We start from the raw sequence: 20,212 nt of genomic DNA, 5'->3' as shown, positions 1-20,212 counted from the left end.
TGGAAAACCATTTACCATGCTAATGGACACCAAAAGAAAGCTGGGGTGGCAATCCTTATATCAGACAAAGTAGATTTTAAACCAAAAACTGTAATAAGAGATGAGGAAGGACACTATATCCTACTTAAAGGGTGTATTCACCAAGAAGATCTAAAAATTATAAATATCTATGCCCCTAACATGGGAGCAGCCAATTATATAGGGCAATTAATAACAAAAGCAAAGAAACACATTGACAACAATACAATAAGACTGAGGGACTTTAACACCCACCTAACTAAAATGCACAGATCATCTAAGCAAAAGATTAACAAGGAAATAAAGACTCTAAATGACACAGTGGACCAAATGGACTTCACAGACATATTCAGAACATTCCATCCCAAAGCAACGGAATACACATTCTTCTCTAGTGCCCATGGAACATTCTCCAGAATAGATCACATCCCAGGTCACCAATCAGGTCTCAACTGGTACCAAAAGATTGGGATTATTCCCTGCATATTTACAGACCAGAATGCTTTGAAACTAGAACTCAATCACAAGAGGAAGTTGAGAAAGAACTCAAATACATGGAGGCTAAAGAGCATCCTACTAAAGAATGAATGGATCAACCAGGAAATTAAGGAAGAATTTAAAAAATTCTTGGAAACCAATAAAAATGAAAACACAACTGTTCAAAGTCTTTGGGATGCAGCAAAGGCAGTCCTGAGAGGAAAGTATATAGCAATACAAGCCTTTCTCAAGAAACAAGAAAGGTCTCAAATACACAAAGTAACCCTACACCTAAAGGGGCTAGAGAAAAAACAGCAAATAAAGCCTAAACCCAGCAGGAGAAGAGAAATCATAAAGATGAGAGCAGAAATCAATGAAATAGAAACCAAAAGAACAGTAGAACAGATCAACAAAACTAGGAGCTCGTTCTTTGAAAGAATTAACAAGAGTGATAAACCCCTGGCCAGACTTATCAAAAAGAAAAGAGAAATGACCCAAATCAACAAAATCATGAATGAAAGAGGACAGATCACAACCAACACCAAAGAAATACAGACAAGAATAAGAACATATTATGAGCAACTCTATGCCAGCAAATTAGATAACCTGGAAGAAATGGGTGCATTCCTAGAAATGTATCAACTACCAAAATTGAACCTGGAAGAAATAGAAAACCTGAACAGACCTATAACCACTAAGGAAATTGAAGCAGTCATCAAAAATCTCCCAACAAACAAAAGCCCAGGGCCAGATGGCTTCCCAGGGGAATTCTACCAGACATTTAAAGAAGAATTAATACCTATTCTCCTGAAACTGGTCCAAAAAATAGAAATGGAAGGAAAACTTCCAAACTTGTTTTATGAGGCCACCATTACCTTGATCTCAAAACCAGACAAAGACCCCATCAAAAAGGAGAATTACAGACCAATATCCTTGATGAACATGGATGCAAAAATTCTCACCAAAATACTAGCCAATAGGATCCAATAGTACATTAAAAGGATTATTCACCACGACCAAGTGGGATTTATCCCTGGGCTGCAAGGTTGGTTCAACATCCACAAATCAATCAACGTGATACAATACATTAACAAAAGAAAGAACAAGAATCATATGATCCTCTCAATAGATGCAGAAAAAGCATTTGACAAAGTACAGCATCCTTTCTTGATCAAAACTCTTCAGAGTATAGGGATAGAGGGTACATACCTCAATATCATAAAAGCCATCTATGAAAAACCTACAGCGAATATCATGCTCAATGGGGAAAAGCTGAGAGCTTTCCCCCTGAAGTTAGGAACGCGGCAGGGATGTCCACTCTCACCACTGCTATTCAACATAGTAGTAGAAGTCCTAGCCACAGCAATCAGACAACAAAAAGAAACCAAAGGCATGCAAATCAGCAAGGAGGAAGTCAAACTCTCACTCTTTGCAGATGATATGATACTTTATGTGGAAAACCCAAAAGACTCCACCCCAAAACTGCTAGAACTCATACAGGAATTCAGTAAAGTAGCAGGATATAAAATCAATGCACAGAAATCAGTGGCATTCCTATACACCTACAACAAGACAGAAGAGAGACAAATTAAGGATTTGATCCCATTTACAATTAACCCAAAACCATAAGATACCTAGGAATAAATCTAACCAAAGAGGCAAAGAATCTATACTCAGAAAACTATAAAATAACTCATGAAAGAAATTGAAGAAGACACAAAGAAATGGAGAAACGTTCCATGCTCATGGATTGGAAGAACAAACATTGTGAAGATGTCAATGCTACCTCGAGCAATCTACACATTCAATGCACTCCACATCAAAATACCATCCACTTTTTTCAAAGAAATGGAACAAATAATCCTAAAATTTGTATGGAACCAGAAGAGACCGCAAATAGCCAGAGGAATGCTGAAAAAGGAAAGCAAAGCTGGCGGCATCACAATTCCGGACTTCCAGCTCTATTACAAAGCTGTCATCATCAAGACACTATGGTACTGGCACAAAAACAGACACAGAGATCAATGGAACAGAACAGAGAGCCCAGAAATGGACCCTCAGCTCTATGGTCAACTAATCTTTGACAAAGCAGTAAAGAATGTCCAATGGAAAAAAGATAGTCTCTTCAACAAATGGTGTTGGGAAAATTGGACAGCCACATGCAGAAGAATGAAACTGGACCATTTCCTTACACCACACACAAAAGTAGACTCCAAATGGTTGAAAGACCTAGGTGTGAGATAGGAGTCCATCAAAATCCTAAAGGAGAACACAGGCAGCAACCTCTTCGATCTCAGGCGCAGCATGAGATGTTTCTTCCTAGAAACATCGCCAAAGGCAAGGGAAGCAAGGTCAAAAATGAACTATTGGGATTTCATCAAGATAAAAAGCTTTTGCACAGCAAAAGAAACAGTCCACAAAACCAATAGACAACCGACAGAATGGGAGAAGATATTTGCAAATGACATATCAGATAAAGGGCTAGTATCCAAAATCTATAAAGAACTTATCAAACTCAATACCCAAAGAACAAATAATCCAATCAAGAAATGGTCAGAAGACATGAGCAGACATTTTTCCAAAGAGACATCCAAATAGCCAACAGACACATGAAAAAGTGCTCAACATCGCTTGGCATCAGGGAAATCCAAATCAAAACCTCAATGAGATACCACCTCACACCAGTCAGAATGGCTCAAATTATCAAGTCAGGAAATGACAGATGTTGGCGGGGATGTGGAGAAAGGGGAACCCTCCTACACTGTTGGTGGGAATGTAAGCTGGTGCAACCACTCTGGAAAACAGTATGGAGGTTCCTCAAACAGTTGAAAATAGAGCTACCATACGATCCAGCAATTGCACTACTGGGTATTCACCCCAAAGATACAAATGTAGGGATCCGAAGGGGTACATGCACCCCAATGTTTATAGCAGCAATGTCCACAATAGCCAATCTGTGGAAAGAGCCAAGATGTCCATCGATAGATGAATGGATAAAGAAGATGTGGTATATATACACAATAGAATATCATGCAGCCATCAAAACGAATGAGATCTTGCCATTTGCAACGACATGGACAGAACTGGAGGGTCTTATGCTGAGTGAAATAAGTCAATCAGAGAAAGACATGTATCATAGGACTTCACTGATATGAGGCATTCTTAATCTCAGGAAACAAACTGAGGGTTGCTGGAGTGGTGGGGGGTGGTAGGGAGGGGGTGGCTAGGTGACAGACACTGGGGAAGGTATGTGCTATGGTGAGCGCTGTGAATTGTGCAAGACTGTTGAATCACAGATCTGTACCTCTGAAACAAATAATGCAATATACGTTAAGAAAAAAAAAAAAGCAGGAAGGGAAAATGAAGGGGGGGAAATCGGAGGGGGAGACGAACCATGAGAGATGATGGACTCTGAAAATCAAACTGAGGGTTCTAGAGGGGAGGAGGGATGGGTTAGCCTGGTGATGGGTATTAAAGAGGGCACATTCTGCGTGGAGCACTGGGTATTATGCACACACAGTGAATCATGGAACACTACATTAAAAACAAATGATGTATGGTGATCAACATAACAATAAAAAATTTTAAAAAAATAGGATAGTAAATGAACAGAATGTTAGAATTCCGAGGAACTGCAACCCACCCCCCGCATTGTTCAGCTTGAGATTTTCTTATTGTTGAATGATATCAAATAATGACTCAGATGCCTGAAGACACTGATTTTTTTATTTTAATGTTGTATTTAGCTCAAATACCCCATTCTTAAAAGGTGCACCTTTGTGCGAAACAAGGAACATGCTATAATCAAAGTAAAATGCCATATTAGTTACATGATTGAACACATTTCTTTGTACGATGAGCCCTAATTCACTAGATAGAAAAAAGACTGAAGTAAATGTTTCTCAAAACATAGGTTTTTAGAGACAAAGACAAATCAAGTGGAAGTAAAAAACTGACTTGGAATTTCTTCAGGAAGTTAGTACGCTTGTGATCAGTTAAAGATAAAGAATATTCAAGGTTTTTAAATTGAAATAGTATTTATATGCCATCATGAAACTTATTTCAAATTGTGTGGAGGCATCTTCCTAACTTCATATTTTTCACAACTTGTTGGAATCATCTTCTCGTAAAGCGTATGTTGTCACAATTCAGGTGATAAGGCATCAGTTAACAATAAAAATAAACGAGCTAAGACTACAAATATGAAAAACCATACCATGTTTCTCCTTCAACTTGGAATGCAATTTCATTTTGTACGAGGGAGAAAACAATGTGGCAGAAGAGAAACTGTCTAAAATCAACGCAGGGTGATTTCATGTGACAAGCAGAATGGGGGTGGCAAGAGTAGGTGTGAGAAGCTTACTGCTTTTAGTCAAAAACTAAACTGTGACTGAATAAGAAGTGAGAAAAGAAGTTGGAAAGACTAAATTTTAGATCAAAATCCCCACTTATGCTTTTCCATACATATTAACATACTTTAGGGGCATAAACCATGTTCATGATGGAGCAAAATTAGCATTACAGAAGAGTGAAGCCCGTAAGTAATAGCAAGATGCCAAAGAGGATGTGCAATAGCCCTTTAAGAATGGCACAGATATTTTAACCTTAATGGTTATGTTATGAAGAAGTTATATGTACTTAAGATTTTTATGGTATAGCTCTCTGGTATTACAAGCCCAGAGAAACACTTTCAGAACATATCCTTTTGTGAAATAATGGAATGTCCTAGGGTGTTTATAGCCTCTAGGGGGCCAAGATTAAACATAAGGCATTCTGGCTTGACGTTAACTCTTTAAGGAATCTAATAAAAAAATCTGTTTAGTCATAAGAAATGGTTTTCTAAGCCCATAGAGAAATATTTTTATCAATATAGAGCTATGTTTTATTTGAAACAACATTTAATTGAAGGAAATAAATTATATATTCTCTGGCTCCATTTAACTATAAACATTAAAAAGATAAATACACACTATTCTAAAGATGAGTCTCAGACAATGAAATGTAAAACTCCCTCACAGGGAGAAGAAGAATCATTGAAATTAAAATTGCTTTAATGTTTGAATATAAAAGATGGTACTAAAACAAAAAGCAAAAAGAAACAGAACTACCAATTCTGCTAAGACACAGGATGAAAGGGAACTATTTAAACTTTTGTTGTTGTTGTTGTAACAGTGAGGACTTTCTAGTTACTAAAAACATACCTACAACAAAGAAAGTGTAACTATATTCTATTCTATTCTAACAGCCAAGTTTGAAAAAAATAATTCTGTAAATTACAGTATTTAAAATACACATTTCATTCTTGCTAGAAAATTAGTTCATTTTCTAGAGAATATTTTAATAAAAATTTCAACATGTGGGTTATCTGGCTCAAAATATCAGGACTCTTATGTATACCTGGGCCAGGCAGTTAAAATAAACATGCAAGGAGAGCTTGGTGTTCGAAATAGGACATGAAGGGGGCTGAAGACTGCTGGCCTCGGCTAAAGGCATCAAAAAACAAAAACAGAAAATTTTAAAACACTCTATGAGCCAAACGATGTTTAAGAGCCATATGCAGCCTCCCAAGCTGCCAGATTGTAGCTCAGATAACTAGGAAAACAGTAGCCAAGACAGAGCTCTACCAAAAAAGTCAGTAGATGCCAATAAATTCTCACACTCATAGAGTGAATAAAATAGAATGATTTTTCACGAACATGCTTCAGTTAGTAACTTTACTTATACAATTTGAGGTATAAATGAATACAAAAGCAACCCATCAAGTGTGTTGATTATTAACATCTTCCATATGTCCTTAGAATCTAGATGTTTCTATCTCCAAGTAGCAAAGGGAGAATCCTAATTCTGACTGCCCAATGGTCTCAGGCACACAGAGAACCAGTCCATCTGAGGCTCACCAGCAATCAAAGGCCTCTTAACTCAGAAGAGGTCAAGTGATTCCTGGGCCCTAAATGTGATCTGGGCACACATCCTGTGAACTCTTGCAATATTGGGACTGGCCTGTCATAAGCATGTTAATTTACTGAGAACTTGATGAAAAGCAGTGTCTATTAAAATGCATTTGTAATCTATTTTATATACCATTAAATATAGAAGGGAGAAAGTACAAGGGGAAGAGATGACAGAGAAACAAAGCAAGAAGCTCACAGGCAAGGCATATTGTCCCAGACCACCAGGACCTTACCCTGGGAAGGAAGTGAAGCTATCCATTATTTCCCAAAAAAAGTGAGCAACATCAGAAAGAGGTTCCAGTTACTTGAGAGACAAGTTCCTGGGTATTCATACAAGATGACTGCAGGATGAGATACTACTAACTTCCTTTCCCACTAAAAATTCCAGAGAAACTTAGAAAAGGGGGCTATTGTTCTGCCAACTGATCTAGAAATCTACGCAGTAATTTTTTTAATATAGAGTCTGATTTGTTTGGTATTCCTTAAACGTGTATATTAGATAATCACTTGTTAATATTTTCCACACTATCTCAAGATAAGCTATTAATATGGTGTTCAAAGACAGAAGCAAATGTTTGTAATGCATCATTTAAACATACAGACTTCCATGTTTTATAATATGTTCTACTGACATGGATTCAATACCCAACAATACCAAAACATAAAAGTTTCTCGTTCTATGCCAAAAAAACTTAAACTTGGATTCTTTAACTGAAAAGAATTCAGCTTATTTTTAGTTTGCCTCTTTTGATATATAGACAAATCACTCATTACTAATAGCTACTAAATGAAGTAAAATATGGATGAATCCCTGTTATATTTAATATAGTACACGATCTATTCAGCGACAATTATGACAATAATAGCTAACACCTATTGACAATATACTATGTGCCAAACACTATATTAAGGGCTTTACATAGATCATTTCAGCAATTCACTTCATCTTCTTCAAAAAGTATGTGGTAGACACAATTATAATATCCAATTTCAGCTTAATTAAACAAGGCTCAATTACAAAAGACAATAGAACTCAAACCCAGGTTTAAGTTTACCCTCTCTCTTTCTCAATTATGCTTAATTGTATATACAAAGAAAGTACACTTTCATAAGCAGCAAAGAATTCTAGGAGATTTCTAGGTTTTATAAAAACAATAATTTATAATAAAGAAAACCTACCTACTCTATATAGTTTATTTGTCCAATTCTCTTCCTGAAAGATCTACAAGTCTATTTATCATTTTTAAAAGGTAAGTTCCATCATGAATGTTTCACATATTCAAACTCAAAAATCGTGAACAGTGCTCTTAACTCTGCTAGAATTTTTACTAGAGGAAAAGCCAAACAGAACCCTGAAATCCATGAAAGGTACAGATAAAGGAAATTCAAGATTTTAAGAGAATTCCATCACAGAGTTCTTTCAAAAGAAGTATGAAAACAAAGTTAAGGATCAGTTTCACAGCTTGTTGTACGACCAGATGTAAAATCCCTGACCTTTACTGAGGATGCCAATGTACAGAATAGATTACTTTTTTCCATATAATGTGAACAGTAGTATAGAATTGACATCATTTGAACTAACCTAAAATCCAAACTAGAAAATCCTAGTTTGGCCGTGATCCAATTGACCTAACCACGTATCTCATAAAACAGAGAACATCCTAATATTAAAATGCTTAAATTATAACTTTATTGTATATTTATCTTTACTGAATTTATTGAAAGATGCTGTTTAATATGTCCCTTGCTAATGAAATTTTCCATCATTCCTTTAATCAGCAATGATCGTGCCTCGGATAAACCTCATTGGCTACGATACTGCTATTGTGCAAAGCTCCCATCATTCCTTTAAATAAGACTTTGAGACTTTGTATTACCAAATGATTCCTCTAAAATAAGTACTGTTTAAATACTCCTTAAAAACTGAACTTCCAAAACAAAGTAAATTGTATACAATTGTTTAGCCTAAGAAAGTTAACAGTACAACTTCAGAAAATAATATTTTCTATTGCTAGGGGAAAAAGGTAGAAATGATTTCCCTCATATAAATTGTGAAGTCAGTGATATGCTAGTATGAGTCTAAACTCAAATGTATTTTGAAAATTTAATGAAAATACTGTGATCATGAAGTTACATCTTGTAAGATCTGGAATCCCTTGGTTTGTCTGTTCTTTTATGTCAGTTTATGGTAAGATCTAAGACTCCACTCATATTAATACAGAGTGTGCACATCTATGAGAATTCCCCTCACTCTAATCAGAACAAAAGCCTATACTGAAAATAAATATTAAATCAATTCTTCTGCATGTAGGTTACTGAGCATATTTCACTCTCTTGGAACATAAATGAGTACACAACTAGGTGAAGACTGTATCACAGCAAAATCAATGAAAACTTGAAGAGAAAGATTTAAACAAAAGGTTAAAACTTCCTATGTGATGTTAAGGCAATAAAGTACCAAATAAAACATAACAAATTGCCATCTTTATTTTTAAATATGGTTAATTTTGTTTACTTACCCGCACAGAGCCAATGTCTCCAAAATAATATCTTCATACAAAGTCAACCTAATGTGCTTTCTGTACATTTATTTTTTGCCTTCCAGTTAGTTTTATATTAAATAAACACAAATATGTTTGTTATTCTAAAATACCTATTTTTAAATATAATGTTCTTGCATAAATTTTTACTCTATAGGGTAGTCATAGTTTAACAAAAGACAAATTACTATTTTATTATCAAAAGGAATGAGGTATATAATTTTAAATCTGCATAGTACATAGTACAAATAAATGGTTACTGATAATTTTTACTTTCTGTAATAGAAGAAATATTCCCCCAAAGTGTAAATACTACAAAGTATAAAAAATAAAGCAAAATTAAATAAGTGGGATTAAACTTCCAAAAGAAGAATGATTAGGACTGTGTAATCTTGAGGTATCATGATTTTACAAGGGACATATTTTCATTTTTCTTCTGTACCAGGAGACATGAAGAATTTGAAAAGATAAATGAGTTACATTATAATTTACAAATGTGTGCATTGGATAGTTGAAGTGTATCAAACCCCAAACACTTGAAAACCAAACTTCTGAAAAGTGCAGTACACTATTTAAATGTTAAATCCAATTTTTACTAAGATTATCTTTTAGGAAAACTATTTTAAATAAAATTGTATTTCATTTCAAAACAAATTTCTGAAGGAAAAAAAAAAATCCCAGAGTGTTTCATAAAACTATCACAATAAAAGAACAGTTTGTAACTCAGATTATGTAAGTAATGGCTGCTTTTCAGGAAATGGAATAAGAGAAGACAGAGACCAATTTTAAGCAATCAATCATAATTTAAATAGTTACTTAACATCTTCATAACTACTTCTCTTTTCTCAGGTAACTAATTCCCTTTATTTTGTAAATAAATCTATCATAAATGATACATTATGAGTTATTTCTTCCTATGCTTTAAAAAAGTAACATGCTAAATTTCCAAATGAAAATCTTCCAAGAAACTTTAGATTTTAAGTATTTGGAAACAAAGAGATGCACTTATATACCTAACAAAACACCAACAGCAACAACCAACAAAGTACCAAATGTTAAAAGCAACAACCTAAGAGAATACAATTAGTCCTCTCGTTAGAGACAGGAAATGGATAAGCATGTATATAAACACTAATAAAGCAAATAGAGGGGAAATAGCATTTTCCAGAGATGTGACTGGATACAGGGGCTGCTGCTTAAAGCTAAAGGTCATGCTAATAAAAAAAACCTCCAACAGGCCTCAGCTTTGTGAAGAAAGTTACCTGCCACAATCACCCTTGTGTCCATACCTGGTTGCTTCTATCATTCTCAAGCAAATAAAAAGATGTTGAGAGAATAAACAAAATCACTGCCCCAGGCTATAAATTGGCACGCGCCCGTAATATGTGAACATTTTCATCACAGACTATCTTACCTCGTAAGACCAGACACACTGAGTCCCACCAAAGCGTCGAACACATCTGCCTACTTCAACGTCCTCATGAGTTGTGTACATTTCTCTGAGGCATTCACCAATATGTGGCACCATTCTCCTGAGAACCTCTCGACTGAAGATCATGCCAGGTCCTCCCATACAGAAGTTCTCTCCAGGCTCCAGCCCCAGTTTTCCAAGTTCTTCAATATTCCCCAGGCCAGTCTGACCCAGGTAGAGAGGCTTACTGCTATTCAGTGATCGAAGAAACTCTTCTAACTTATCACCTACAAAGAGAAAGGCAACAATCACTCCTCTTGCTAATTTCATAATTATTTAGAACATACAAAGTAAGGGAAAGACCTTCCAACATTGGGTGCAAACTCCCCCAAAGTCATAATACAACTGAAAGGAAGAAAAACCTCTCCGAATATTCTATTATTTTAAAACTACTAATTTTCAGTTACTAATTAAATCATAATAAAATGTTATCAACCTTCTAGTCAAGATCACTGAAAAGCCTTAAGAAGTCCAACCATCATTAGACTTTTTTTTTGTAAAAGGTGAGATAACAAGGAGAATAATGACAAATTTATTAGCATGTTTGAAGTAATGATAACATTTTCAGAAAATAAGTTATATTTAGCATTGACTGGCAGACTGTTGATATTCAATAAATATTTTTCCTGATAATTTAGTTGTGTTTTGTCCTTAACTAAACTTCACATTACTAAACAGTCACATACAACCCAAAAGTTGAGAAAGAGAGGGTATTAAAGTCATTGTGGAATTTAACTTTAGAAAGCACCTTTTCAGAAAAAATAAATATTTCTTAAAAAATTAAGTAACTGGTTTCCTGATAGTACGTGAGTTCATCAAGAAAAATGATTTAAAGGTAAAATTCTGTAGCTAAAAGAGTTTGAACACATTAGATATTCTACAAAGTGATACAGTGAGGTAGTCACCTTCTTTATATTCCCAGTCAGAATATTTACTATCATTGTTTGATGAGCTCGGCACCTGCAGCCATTTATCTTGATCCCATGCCTCGCCCCTTGGATCTCAATGAGTTTTGGCTATTATCGGGTTCTTAACACAAAATGCATATTCATTCTTAATAGAAATGGAAAGACTACAACGCTTCAATGTTCTGAAGGACAATCTTTCAGTGCATTAAGAGAAATGACAGAAATATATGCTATTAAGGCATTTTAGAAATTCTTTGCAAAGTGTGGCAAACTTCTGCGAGGAAACCTTTGTGATTTTAGTGAGACACTGAAGACAAAGGGACTATAAGATAAGCGATCTATCAGTTACAGGTATAGATACCTATACATCTTCAATTTAGTATTCATCAGATATGCAATCATCTATTTTTGTATCAAATTATCAATGGAATGATTTCACTCTACCTAACCTAACCCCAAGAAATCTCTAGTTATTAGTCTACACTCACTCCCTGAGCCAAAATGGGACAGATCTTGTTTGTTTCTCCTTGAGTCAGGTGAAAGACTACCTGGGTCAGGAGAAAGCAATGAGGCTACAAGGAGAGAGGTATACACTAGGAAGAGCTGCCTCTCTTTGACCAATCCATCTCCATATCCGCAACGGGCGGGACTGGAAAGATTTACTCCCGCTCTCAGGAACTTTTCTCTGTTGAGTTTAGAAATCTCTGGCTAGAGCCACACACACTCAAGGTGAAGGACCGCGCCTCTTTTAAAACTGACAAAGTTTTCTCCTGCTGTGGCTGCGCGTGGTTTTGGGAAGGACTTCCAGGCTCTGCTTATCGCCGCAGCCACCAAAATAGATTGGAAAGGATCCACACTAGTATCTACAGCTTGGAGCTCCTGGGGTCTGGATAATTCAGGGCGCTGTCCCCTTCTTCTCTACCACCAATTCCTAAAAATACACTCATCCGCTCCGGGTTTTACAAAGGTGTGGCGGGCGGGCGGGTGTTAAGGGCCGACCTAGTGCTGCAACTGTAGTGGCTGGAAGGAGGTGAGCGCTGGAGGGGTGTGGGGGTGCTTAAGGACTCCCAGCGCGTGGTGGGTCGTGAGAGAGGGAAGGGGACGGTCCGGAACAGCGAAAATGTTTCCTTAATCTCCCCAGTTCCGAAACTGCGTTAGATCCAATTACAACAAAAGGACTGTGGAAGAAAGCTAGAACACCCATCTCCAGACCGGCTCTCGCCCGCTTCCTCGGTCTTCCCTTCCTTCACCGAGGACACGCCCCTCTGGATAGCTGTGGGAAACTACCACCACCCGGGGCTTTCAGAGCAGGGCAGAGTAGGAATAGCCTTCGGTTAAGCCTCAAGCCCCTTTCCTCGCTGTTCCCACACAGTAAAGAGTAGGGGCAAGCTCTGGGCGGAAATGAGAACAGCAAGAGTGAGCAAGGAGAATAAAGCCGGTCAGGTGTGAGGAGGGTCCAGACCGCAGGAGAAGAGGAGGAGCGGGCTAGGAATGGTGGTTGGATGCTAAGGGTGGGGACGGCGGGGTGGGGGCTGCAGGAGCCCTGAGCAAGTGCTGGCAGAGAAGCAGAGAGGGGCTGGGCAGGGATTCGGGCTGGTTGCAGAGAAGGGGTGGGGGGCGGGGGCAGGGGCAGGGGTGGGCAGGCGGGACAGCCGGCGCTGGGAGGTCACCTTTGATGTAGACGTCGTCGTCGGCGCGCATAAACCACTCATACTTGTCCAGGTAGTGGTCGTGCATGTACTTGATCATCATGAAGGACTTTTTCTGGGGAGGGTAGGAGTCGTCCACCCCCGGTAGCGCGATGACAGGCAGGGGTGGCGGGGGCTGGCTCATCCCGGCGTTGGGGGACTGCTGACTGGAAAAAAACTCCACGCGGCCGGGGATGAAGCGCGCCCAGGTCCGCTGCGCCGCTAGCGCGCGGCTGCCCAGGTACTTCTGCGCGGTCATCACCCCCACGTACAGGAAATCCCGGGGTCGGGAGCTCGGGGCGGCGGCGCCCCCGTCCCCGCTGCCGTTGTGGCTACTCCCCGGCCGGCCGCTTCTGCGCTGCCCAGCCGCACCCCCGTCCTCCTCCTCCGGCTCCCCTTCCGCCACGGGGGCGCCTGGCAGCCCCGTTGCGCCTTCGGGCTCGCGTCCTCGTCGCCGCTGCTGCAGCGGAGGCGGCTGTTGCCAGAGGCTGCTCCGAAAACTGGTTACCCCGGGCGCTGCCTCTGCCAGCGGCGGCCCCTGGAGCTCCTGGCGCGCGGGGGGCGGCGACTGCTCCAGCCGCGGCCGGGGCTGAGGTTCGGGGAGCGGCTGCTGCGCGCCAGCGCCGGGGCCAGCGGCCGAGCGGCCGTAGTAGGAGCAGAGGCTGGAGCCGCGTCTCTTCCTCTCGCTCAGCTCGGCCACTCTAGGGGCGATGAGCCAGGACGCGGCGGTGAAGCCCAGCACCAGCCCCAGTGCCACGCTCATCCATGGGCGGCGGGAGCGCACGGCCATCGCGACTGCCCCCGGCGCGGACGCTAGCTGAGCGGCTGTGGCGCTGCGCGCGGGTCCCCCGGCTCACACCCGCCCCTCCTCCGCCTCAGCGCCCCCAGCCCGGGCCGCTGCCCGCCGCCGAGGCGCCGACGCCGGCGCAGGGTCGGAGCGCTCCGGGCGCCTGGCCCACTGCGGGTTGCAGCAGCCGGCCGCGCTCCCCGCTCCGCTCTGGGTCCTCGCTCCGAGCGAGGGTCGGGAGTGAAACTTCTCCCGGCGGTGGCGGCGGCAGCAGCGAGAGGAGCTGCAGGAGGAGGAGGAGGTGGAGCGGCAGCGGCGGCAACGCGTCCGCTCCTAGGCTGCCACCCTGTCACTGGCGCGCCTGGTCCCTCCCTCCTCCCTCCTTCCCGAGCCCCCGCCCTCGCTCTCCGCCTCCCGCTCCCCCCGCCGCCCGGCTCGGGACTGGCCCCGAGGAGGAGCCACAAGCAGCCCCGCTGCCAGCCCGGGAGAAGCGCGACCCGCGCTATTTCCCCGTCACCCGCCCTTGGACGCCTCCAGTCCGCGCCTCGGTCCAGAGCCGGCCTTCTCTCCGGAAGGAAACGATCCCGGTCGGGCCGCCTCCGGCTTCCAGCGCCGACGCCCCCTCGTCCCTCCTCCCACGGCCCTAGCTCTCCGTCCCATTTCCCGTCCCGTCCCGCCCCTCTGCCGGCCTCGCAGCCCTCGCGTCCGCGGGCTCCACTGCCCTCCTCCCGGCGCGTCGGCTCCACTGACCTCATCCGCGGAGCTCGGGTCCCCGAGCCCCCGGCAGGCGCCCGCAGCTCCCGCCGGCTCGTCTCCCCCGGCCCATAGCGGGTTACGTCCCGGCGTGACCCTCCCCCACTCTGCCCCGCCCAGGTCCGTGCGCGCTCCGCTCTGCTCGTTGGCGGTGCTTTTCGCGTTTGCGGTCCTTTCCGCGTTGCTCCCACCGCAGCTACTCTGAGTCTCCGCTGTCTGCTCCGTGTCCCGCTCACGGCTCGGGAAACCGTTTGTCCCATCCTAGCGCCCCACTTTCCCAACCTTTCTAACTTCCCGGTCCCACCTGCATCCTTCACCACCCGTCTCCAGGCGTACGCAGAAGCACCCCTTTCACTCGGTGTCCTCTGCTAAGAAAATCTCAGAGGCATTGGAAATACTTCCTCTGACAGAACACGGTGAGTGGGGGCTCGATCCCAAAGAACAACAGCAAAAAATCCCATGTTCTCCATCTGTTGAGTTGGGAAGTGTGGGGCTGCCTACTGGTCCCCGCCTCAGCTCTCCTACTAGTCTGTTGTCTAGAAGTGAGAATCCTGAACTATTTTCAGTCTTGGTCAAGACTGAATCAGTAGGACTGGCAGATGATGGAGAAATGTGAACAAATTATAGAGCCAATACCCTGAAGATTCAATTTAAGAAAATCCTCCCCCCCATAAGTGACCTTAATCAGAAAATAAAATAGAAAATATAATATTTATTCTTGCCTATAAACAGTTTTATTTTCTAAGGCAATGACAGGAAATGTTTTACGTGTCCAATTAGGGGAAAATACCTGCAGCGACAGAATCTCAAAGAAAGTTGTATTGGCCAAAATTGCAGAAAGTTACATTAGGAAGAAATTACCTGAAGATGTGTAACATTTTGAGGAAGGGGACATTTAAAAAACTTTCTCTCTAGAAGTTGTGAATCTAACTAATACTTTGAGGTGCATTTGGCCTTCCAAACCCTTTCCTCTTCAAATTTCAGTCTTCTGTTTTGTGCATCAAATGCAAAGGGATGGTACTGAGTAGCATTAGGCAGAAGACTAAATCCAGCCAGGTGCTGGCAGCATCCCTGGAACAGCAGGCCTGCCCAGGGCCCTTGGAGGAGTGGTTCTTTCCACACCAGCCACTGGCTGTGCATGAGCACGTCTGACTAAATGTTTCATCCAGTAGACAATGAAGCTGCTTTTCCATGTCTCCGTCTTGCCCAGAAACACTTGGGAATACAGATTACTGGGCTCTTTCTCAAAGTTTAATTTTAGTTAGAATACAAAACGAATTGGACGATCTCCTGATTTGAAAATATATCCTCCTAGGAATTTTTTTTTTAACTTTCTAGAATAGTGCCGCTCAATAGAACTCTCCCTATAATGGAAATTTTATTTATCTGTCTCTTCATTAAGGCAGCCACTAGCCACATATGACTGTTGAGTGCTTGAAATGTGGCTAGTATAATTAAGGAAATGAATTTTCAATTTTATTCCATTCTAATTAATTTTTATTTAAGTAGCCCCATGTGTCTGCCATGTTGGACAACACACTTCCAGAGGAAATTCACAACATGGAGCACTATTACCTATGGTCAAGTGTGAAGAACACCTACACACTAGCATACTCTCTCCTGAAATATCCAACAGGGCTTCATTCTAATGGGTGCCATTCTTTTAGTAGATCTACAAAATCATTAATTCTCATTGGCCGCAAATAACCCACTCATCAACTATTACAATATTTTGAGATAAAGTTAACTTTATTCATTTATTCAATAAACATGTACTAGAGATTAAGCATGAGGGTGGAAGTCTCTGGACGTGGAAATATCAACAAGATATTCACTGCCACCTATCATGAAGTTTATAGTGCAGTGGGGAAGAAAGACAATAAGCACCACATTACACAATGAATTACAGTGGTGACATATGATATGAAGGGAAAATACTTAGTATTTACAAGAGCATCTGATTTATTCTGGAATTCAGGGAAGGTACTTGGAGACATTGAAATAAAATGAAAAGTATTGAAATGATTTTCCATACTGGCTAAGTGGCCTTGGGAAAATTATTTAAATTGAGTTTTAGATTTCTAATTTGCAAATACATTTCTGTGACGATTTATTAAGATATATAAGTGCTTAGCACAGTGTCTGGTTCATTGTAGGTAATCAGGAAATGTTAATTCTTCTCATTTTCCAAACCTTCATGATAAAATCCCTTAGATAACACTCTTTATTTTTAATGATATTTATCCTCTGATTTATTTAACACATACTTAATTTAGTATCTATCAAAAGCCAAGCACTATTCTAGAGAAACAGCAATAAACAAAACACAGTCCTTGACATCATGGGGGTTATTCTACTAAGGAGAGATTACACATACACACACACACACACACACACACACACACACACACACACACACACAATATAATATGCTAGGTGATACAGGTTTTGAAAAAATAGAAAGAGTAGGTATATACAAGTGTTGGGTAAGGCCATCTTAGATTGATTGGTAAGAGAAGTTCTTTCTGATAATTTTAGCACAGAACAGAAAAAAGTGAGGAAACTAACAATAAAGATATCTGAGGGAGGGGCGCCTAGGTGGCTCAGTCACGTAAGCATCTGCCTTAGGCTCGGGTCATTATTCCAGGGTCCTGGAATGAAGCCCTGTGTGGGGCTCCCTGCTCAGAAGAGGTCTGCTTGTCCCTCTCCCTTTGCCCCTCTCCCCACCTCCCACTCTCTCTCTCGCACTCTCTCTCTCTCTCTCAAATAAATAAAATATTAAAAAAAATCTGAGTGAAGATTTTCTAGGAGAAGAGAATAGCCAACCCAAAGGCTTGAGATATACATGGTTTTATACTGAGGAAGAGCAAAGAGGCCAATGGGGGTTGGGAATTGGAAGGAGCTAGGGACTTGCTGGTCATTTAGGCTAGTGCTATCCAACAGAATTAGAATGTGAGCCAGAAATGTAAGACATGCAATTTAACTTTTTTCTTGTAAATACATTTTTTAAAAAAGAGGTGAAATTAATTTAAATAACATTTTATTCAATATACCCAAAATATTATCATTACAACTATATATAATATGTAAATAATGATATAATTTTATGATAACATAAAATCCTGAGAAAACTTACATTCTTTTTATCGGTACTAAGTTTTCCAAATCCATTGTGTATTTTACACATTATAGCACATCTCAGGTCAAACTAGCTACATTGCAAATGTTCAATAGACTCACAGTATATCTTTTCTTTTAAAAATATTTTTTTTTCCATCAAGGTCATCTTCTGGGTTTTTTTTTTATTCTTTTTTTTTTTCCTTCTTTCCTTTTTTCCTCTCTCTCCTCCTAATACACATTTTTTTTAGTAAGGGGAATACCATGATGTTGCTCTAGCCCAGCCCCTTTAGACGCGACCCCGGGGCCTGCTGTTAAAACCACTGTAGAATCGAGGGGGAATTGTTGTAATTAGTGGTCCGGGCACAGTATCGGGCTTGTGGGAAACACTGGATATTTTGAGCCTCACAGACATTTGTAAAGTCTTGGTTTTTTGTTCTGAGTGACAATGAAGGTAGAGTAGAGCAGTGGTATGGTTTTTATTTATTTATGTTTTACAAGGACCATTCTAGCTCCGGTGGGAAGAAAAAGCCAGCAAGAGACAAGGGTAGAATCAGGGAAAGCGTTTAAAGCATTATTGAGGTGACCTCCATGACTTCTTCCCACACAGTGTCGGCACCTCTTCCTCATTTGTATTAAGTAGAAGTGTTGAGAAAGTTTTTCCTAAGAGTTTAATGTCATACTTATTGAGATTCCTCTAGCTATTTATCTGGTATTTCCCAAGGTCAGTGCAGTAATTTTCTCATACCCACCTTAATTTTGAAGATACATGAGTTTTCAGGTAGATAATTTTCTGGGAAATTTCCACCAAGGACTAAGTTTTTATTAAAACAAAAAATAAAGTAATACATTCTAGGACAAAGTTTTAAAAAACTTTATTTGGACAAAAGGGGTAGTAAGTGACAAATTTGTATGGAAACTTTTTTTCATGGAATAAAATTAAACATACTAAATGTATACTAAAACATAGCCAGATCTGAATACATTGTTGGAACAAAGCATACAGAAGTGTAGGTAATTCTAATATTGCTGGCCAAGTATGTCTGATAGGATTGCTGTTCTTACCTAAACAAGAATGTTTGAATAGGTATACTTGTGAACCACCTGATAAAATCTCTTATGAAGCAGCTCGGCAGATTTTGAGGAAAACAATAGCAACAAAAGCTTCTTAAGATTATGGTATTTTCCAGAAAAAAAAGTGCAAAACTGATTCCCTGTCCTTTCTCAATCCCTTAACAATTTCAACCACCCCGAAATCAAGTCGAACACATTATAGACAGCCATTCAGCAGACTTCTATGAAGGTATCACACTGAGTGATTGAACTAATTGGAAAGAATTAGCAACAACTTCAAAATCACAGAAAAAGACACAGATGCTTTTAAAAGGGTGGATATCATAGTTTGCTCAGGTATGAAAATTAAAAGTAAATATTTAAATATATGGTTCAGCATGCACTGGTGCTGCAGGGTGCAAATTTAGGCTGGTACTGACACTCTGATTTAGTATTTTACTCTAATATTTAGAATGTTATCATTTTTTCTTGACAGAGCAAGGCCTGCTTGATTTCATTTGTGTGAAGCAACTGTGGCATCTAGTGGCTAATAATCATAATGTAATTCAGCTTGTTTCTAAGGGGTAGATTTTGCTATATGGTATTTTTGACATCCCCCATCAATAGCTAGAAGAATCTTGATAAATAGGGAATTAAACATAGACACATAACAAGATGACCATTTAACTGTATGTTTATTTCCTTGGAAATCAGCACGAGGGGATGATAGAAGTTCATATACTGAAATATGAAAAGGTAATTATTTAGAGCACATTATAAAACTATGTATGTTTTACAGCCTAATTCCAACTTACATTTAGTTAATCAACATGAAAATGTTGTATTTTTTTTAATGCTGACTGGATAAATAATTTAATTATTAATTCCCTTTTTAGATAGGATAATGGTATTGTGGCTATGTTTCCCCAAAAAGCCTAGTTTTTCAGAATCACACACTGAACTCTTTGTAGATGAGCTGGTGTGATGTCTGGAATTCAAATAATATAGGGCTGAGGGAGGTGCTAAGTTGATGGTGATGTGTGGAGCCTGAATGACCAGGTATTGATGAGCGGGCTGGGTGATTACTTTTGGGTAGATTCAGAATTCTCTGTAATAAAACCTTAAAGAAAATATTTTGTTTAAGAGCAGCATACATACAACTTTCATTTTCTATAGATTTATCTGAGCATAAGATAGTTCCTTTGTCCAAATCATCGATGTATTTTGAGAAGAAAATAAGACTCCTGCTGTCAGTGAGGAAAGATTCAAGAAGTGACCATATCAGAATTAAAACTTCTACTTCTTCCATTGCCCCTGAGCTCCGACACAGTCTCTTAGACATAAGCAAAACCCCCAATCAAGCTTTAACAAATAAAGAGGCACTATTTATGATGAGGACTTTTTTTTCTTTTTAAAAAGTAGTAATAATCTGTGATTAGGCAATAAGCT

At 40.2% G+C, this 20,212-nt stretch overlaps 1 protein-coding gene and 1 non-coding gene across 2 annotated transcripts in view; both read right to left on the bottom strand.

The window, feature by feature from the left end:
* The window catches only part of CHSY3 (chondroitin sulfate synthase 3), a 295,973-nt gene extending 281,806 nt beyond the window's left edge, over positions 1–14,167 (bottom strand). The window contains exons 1-2 of the mRNA XM_025860899.2: positions 13,036–14,167; positions 10,401–10,684 (exon numbers count right to left, since the gene is read on the bottom strand). Coding sequence (XP_025716684.1) covers positions 10,401–10,684; positions 13,036–13,843 — 1,092 coding nt within the window. The 5' untranslated portion in view covers positions 13,844–14,167. The remainder of the gene's footprint in view (positions 1–10,400; positions 10,685–13,035) is intronic.
* Positions 8,142–8,282, bottom strand: LOC112815206 (U4 spliceosomal RNA). Its single transcript, XR_003205945.1, has one exon. It is a non-coding gene; the product is annotated as a U4 spliceosomal RNA (small nuclear RNA).
* Positions 14,168–20,212: the final 6,045 nt, after the last annotated feature.

This window comes from Callorhinus ursinus, unplaced genomic scaffold, assembly GCF_003265705.2.
Source record: "Callorhinus ursinus isolate GAN/ISIS: 27379988/994484 unplaced genomic scaffold, GSC_fseal_2.0 scaffold30, whole genome shotgun sequence".
Lineage (NCBI taxonomy): Eukaryota > Metazoa > Chordata > Mammalia > Carnivora > Otariidae > Callorhinus > Callorhinus ursinus.
This window is presented reverse-complemented; position numbering and strand designations above follow the sequence as displayed.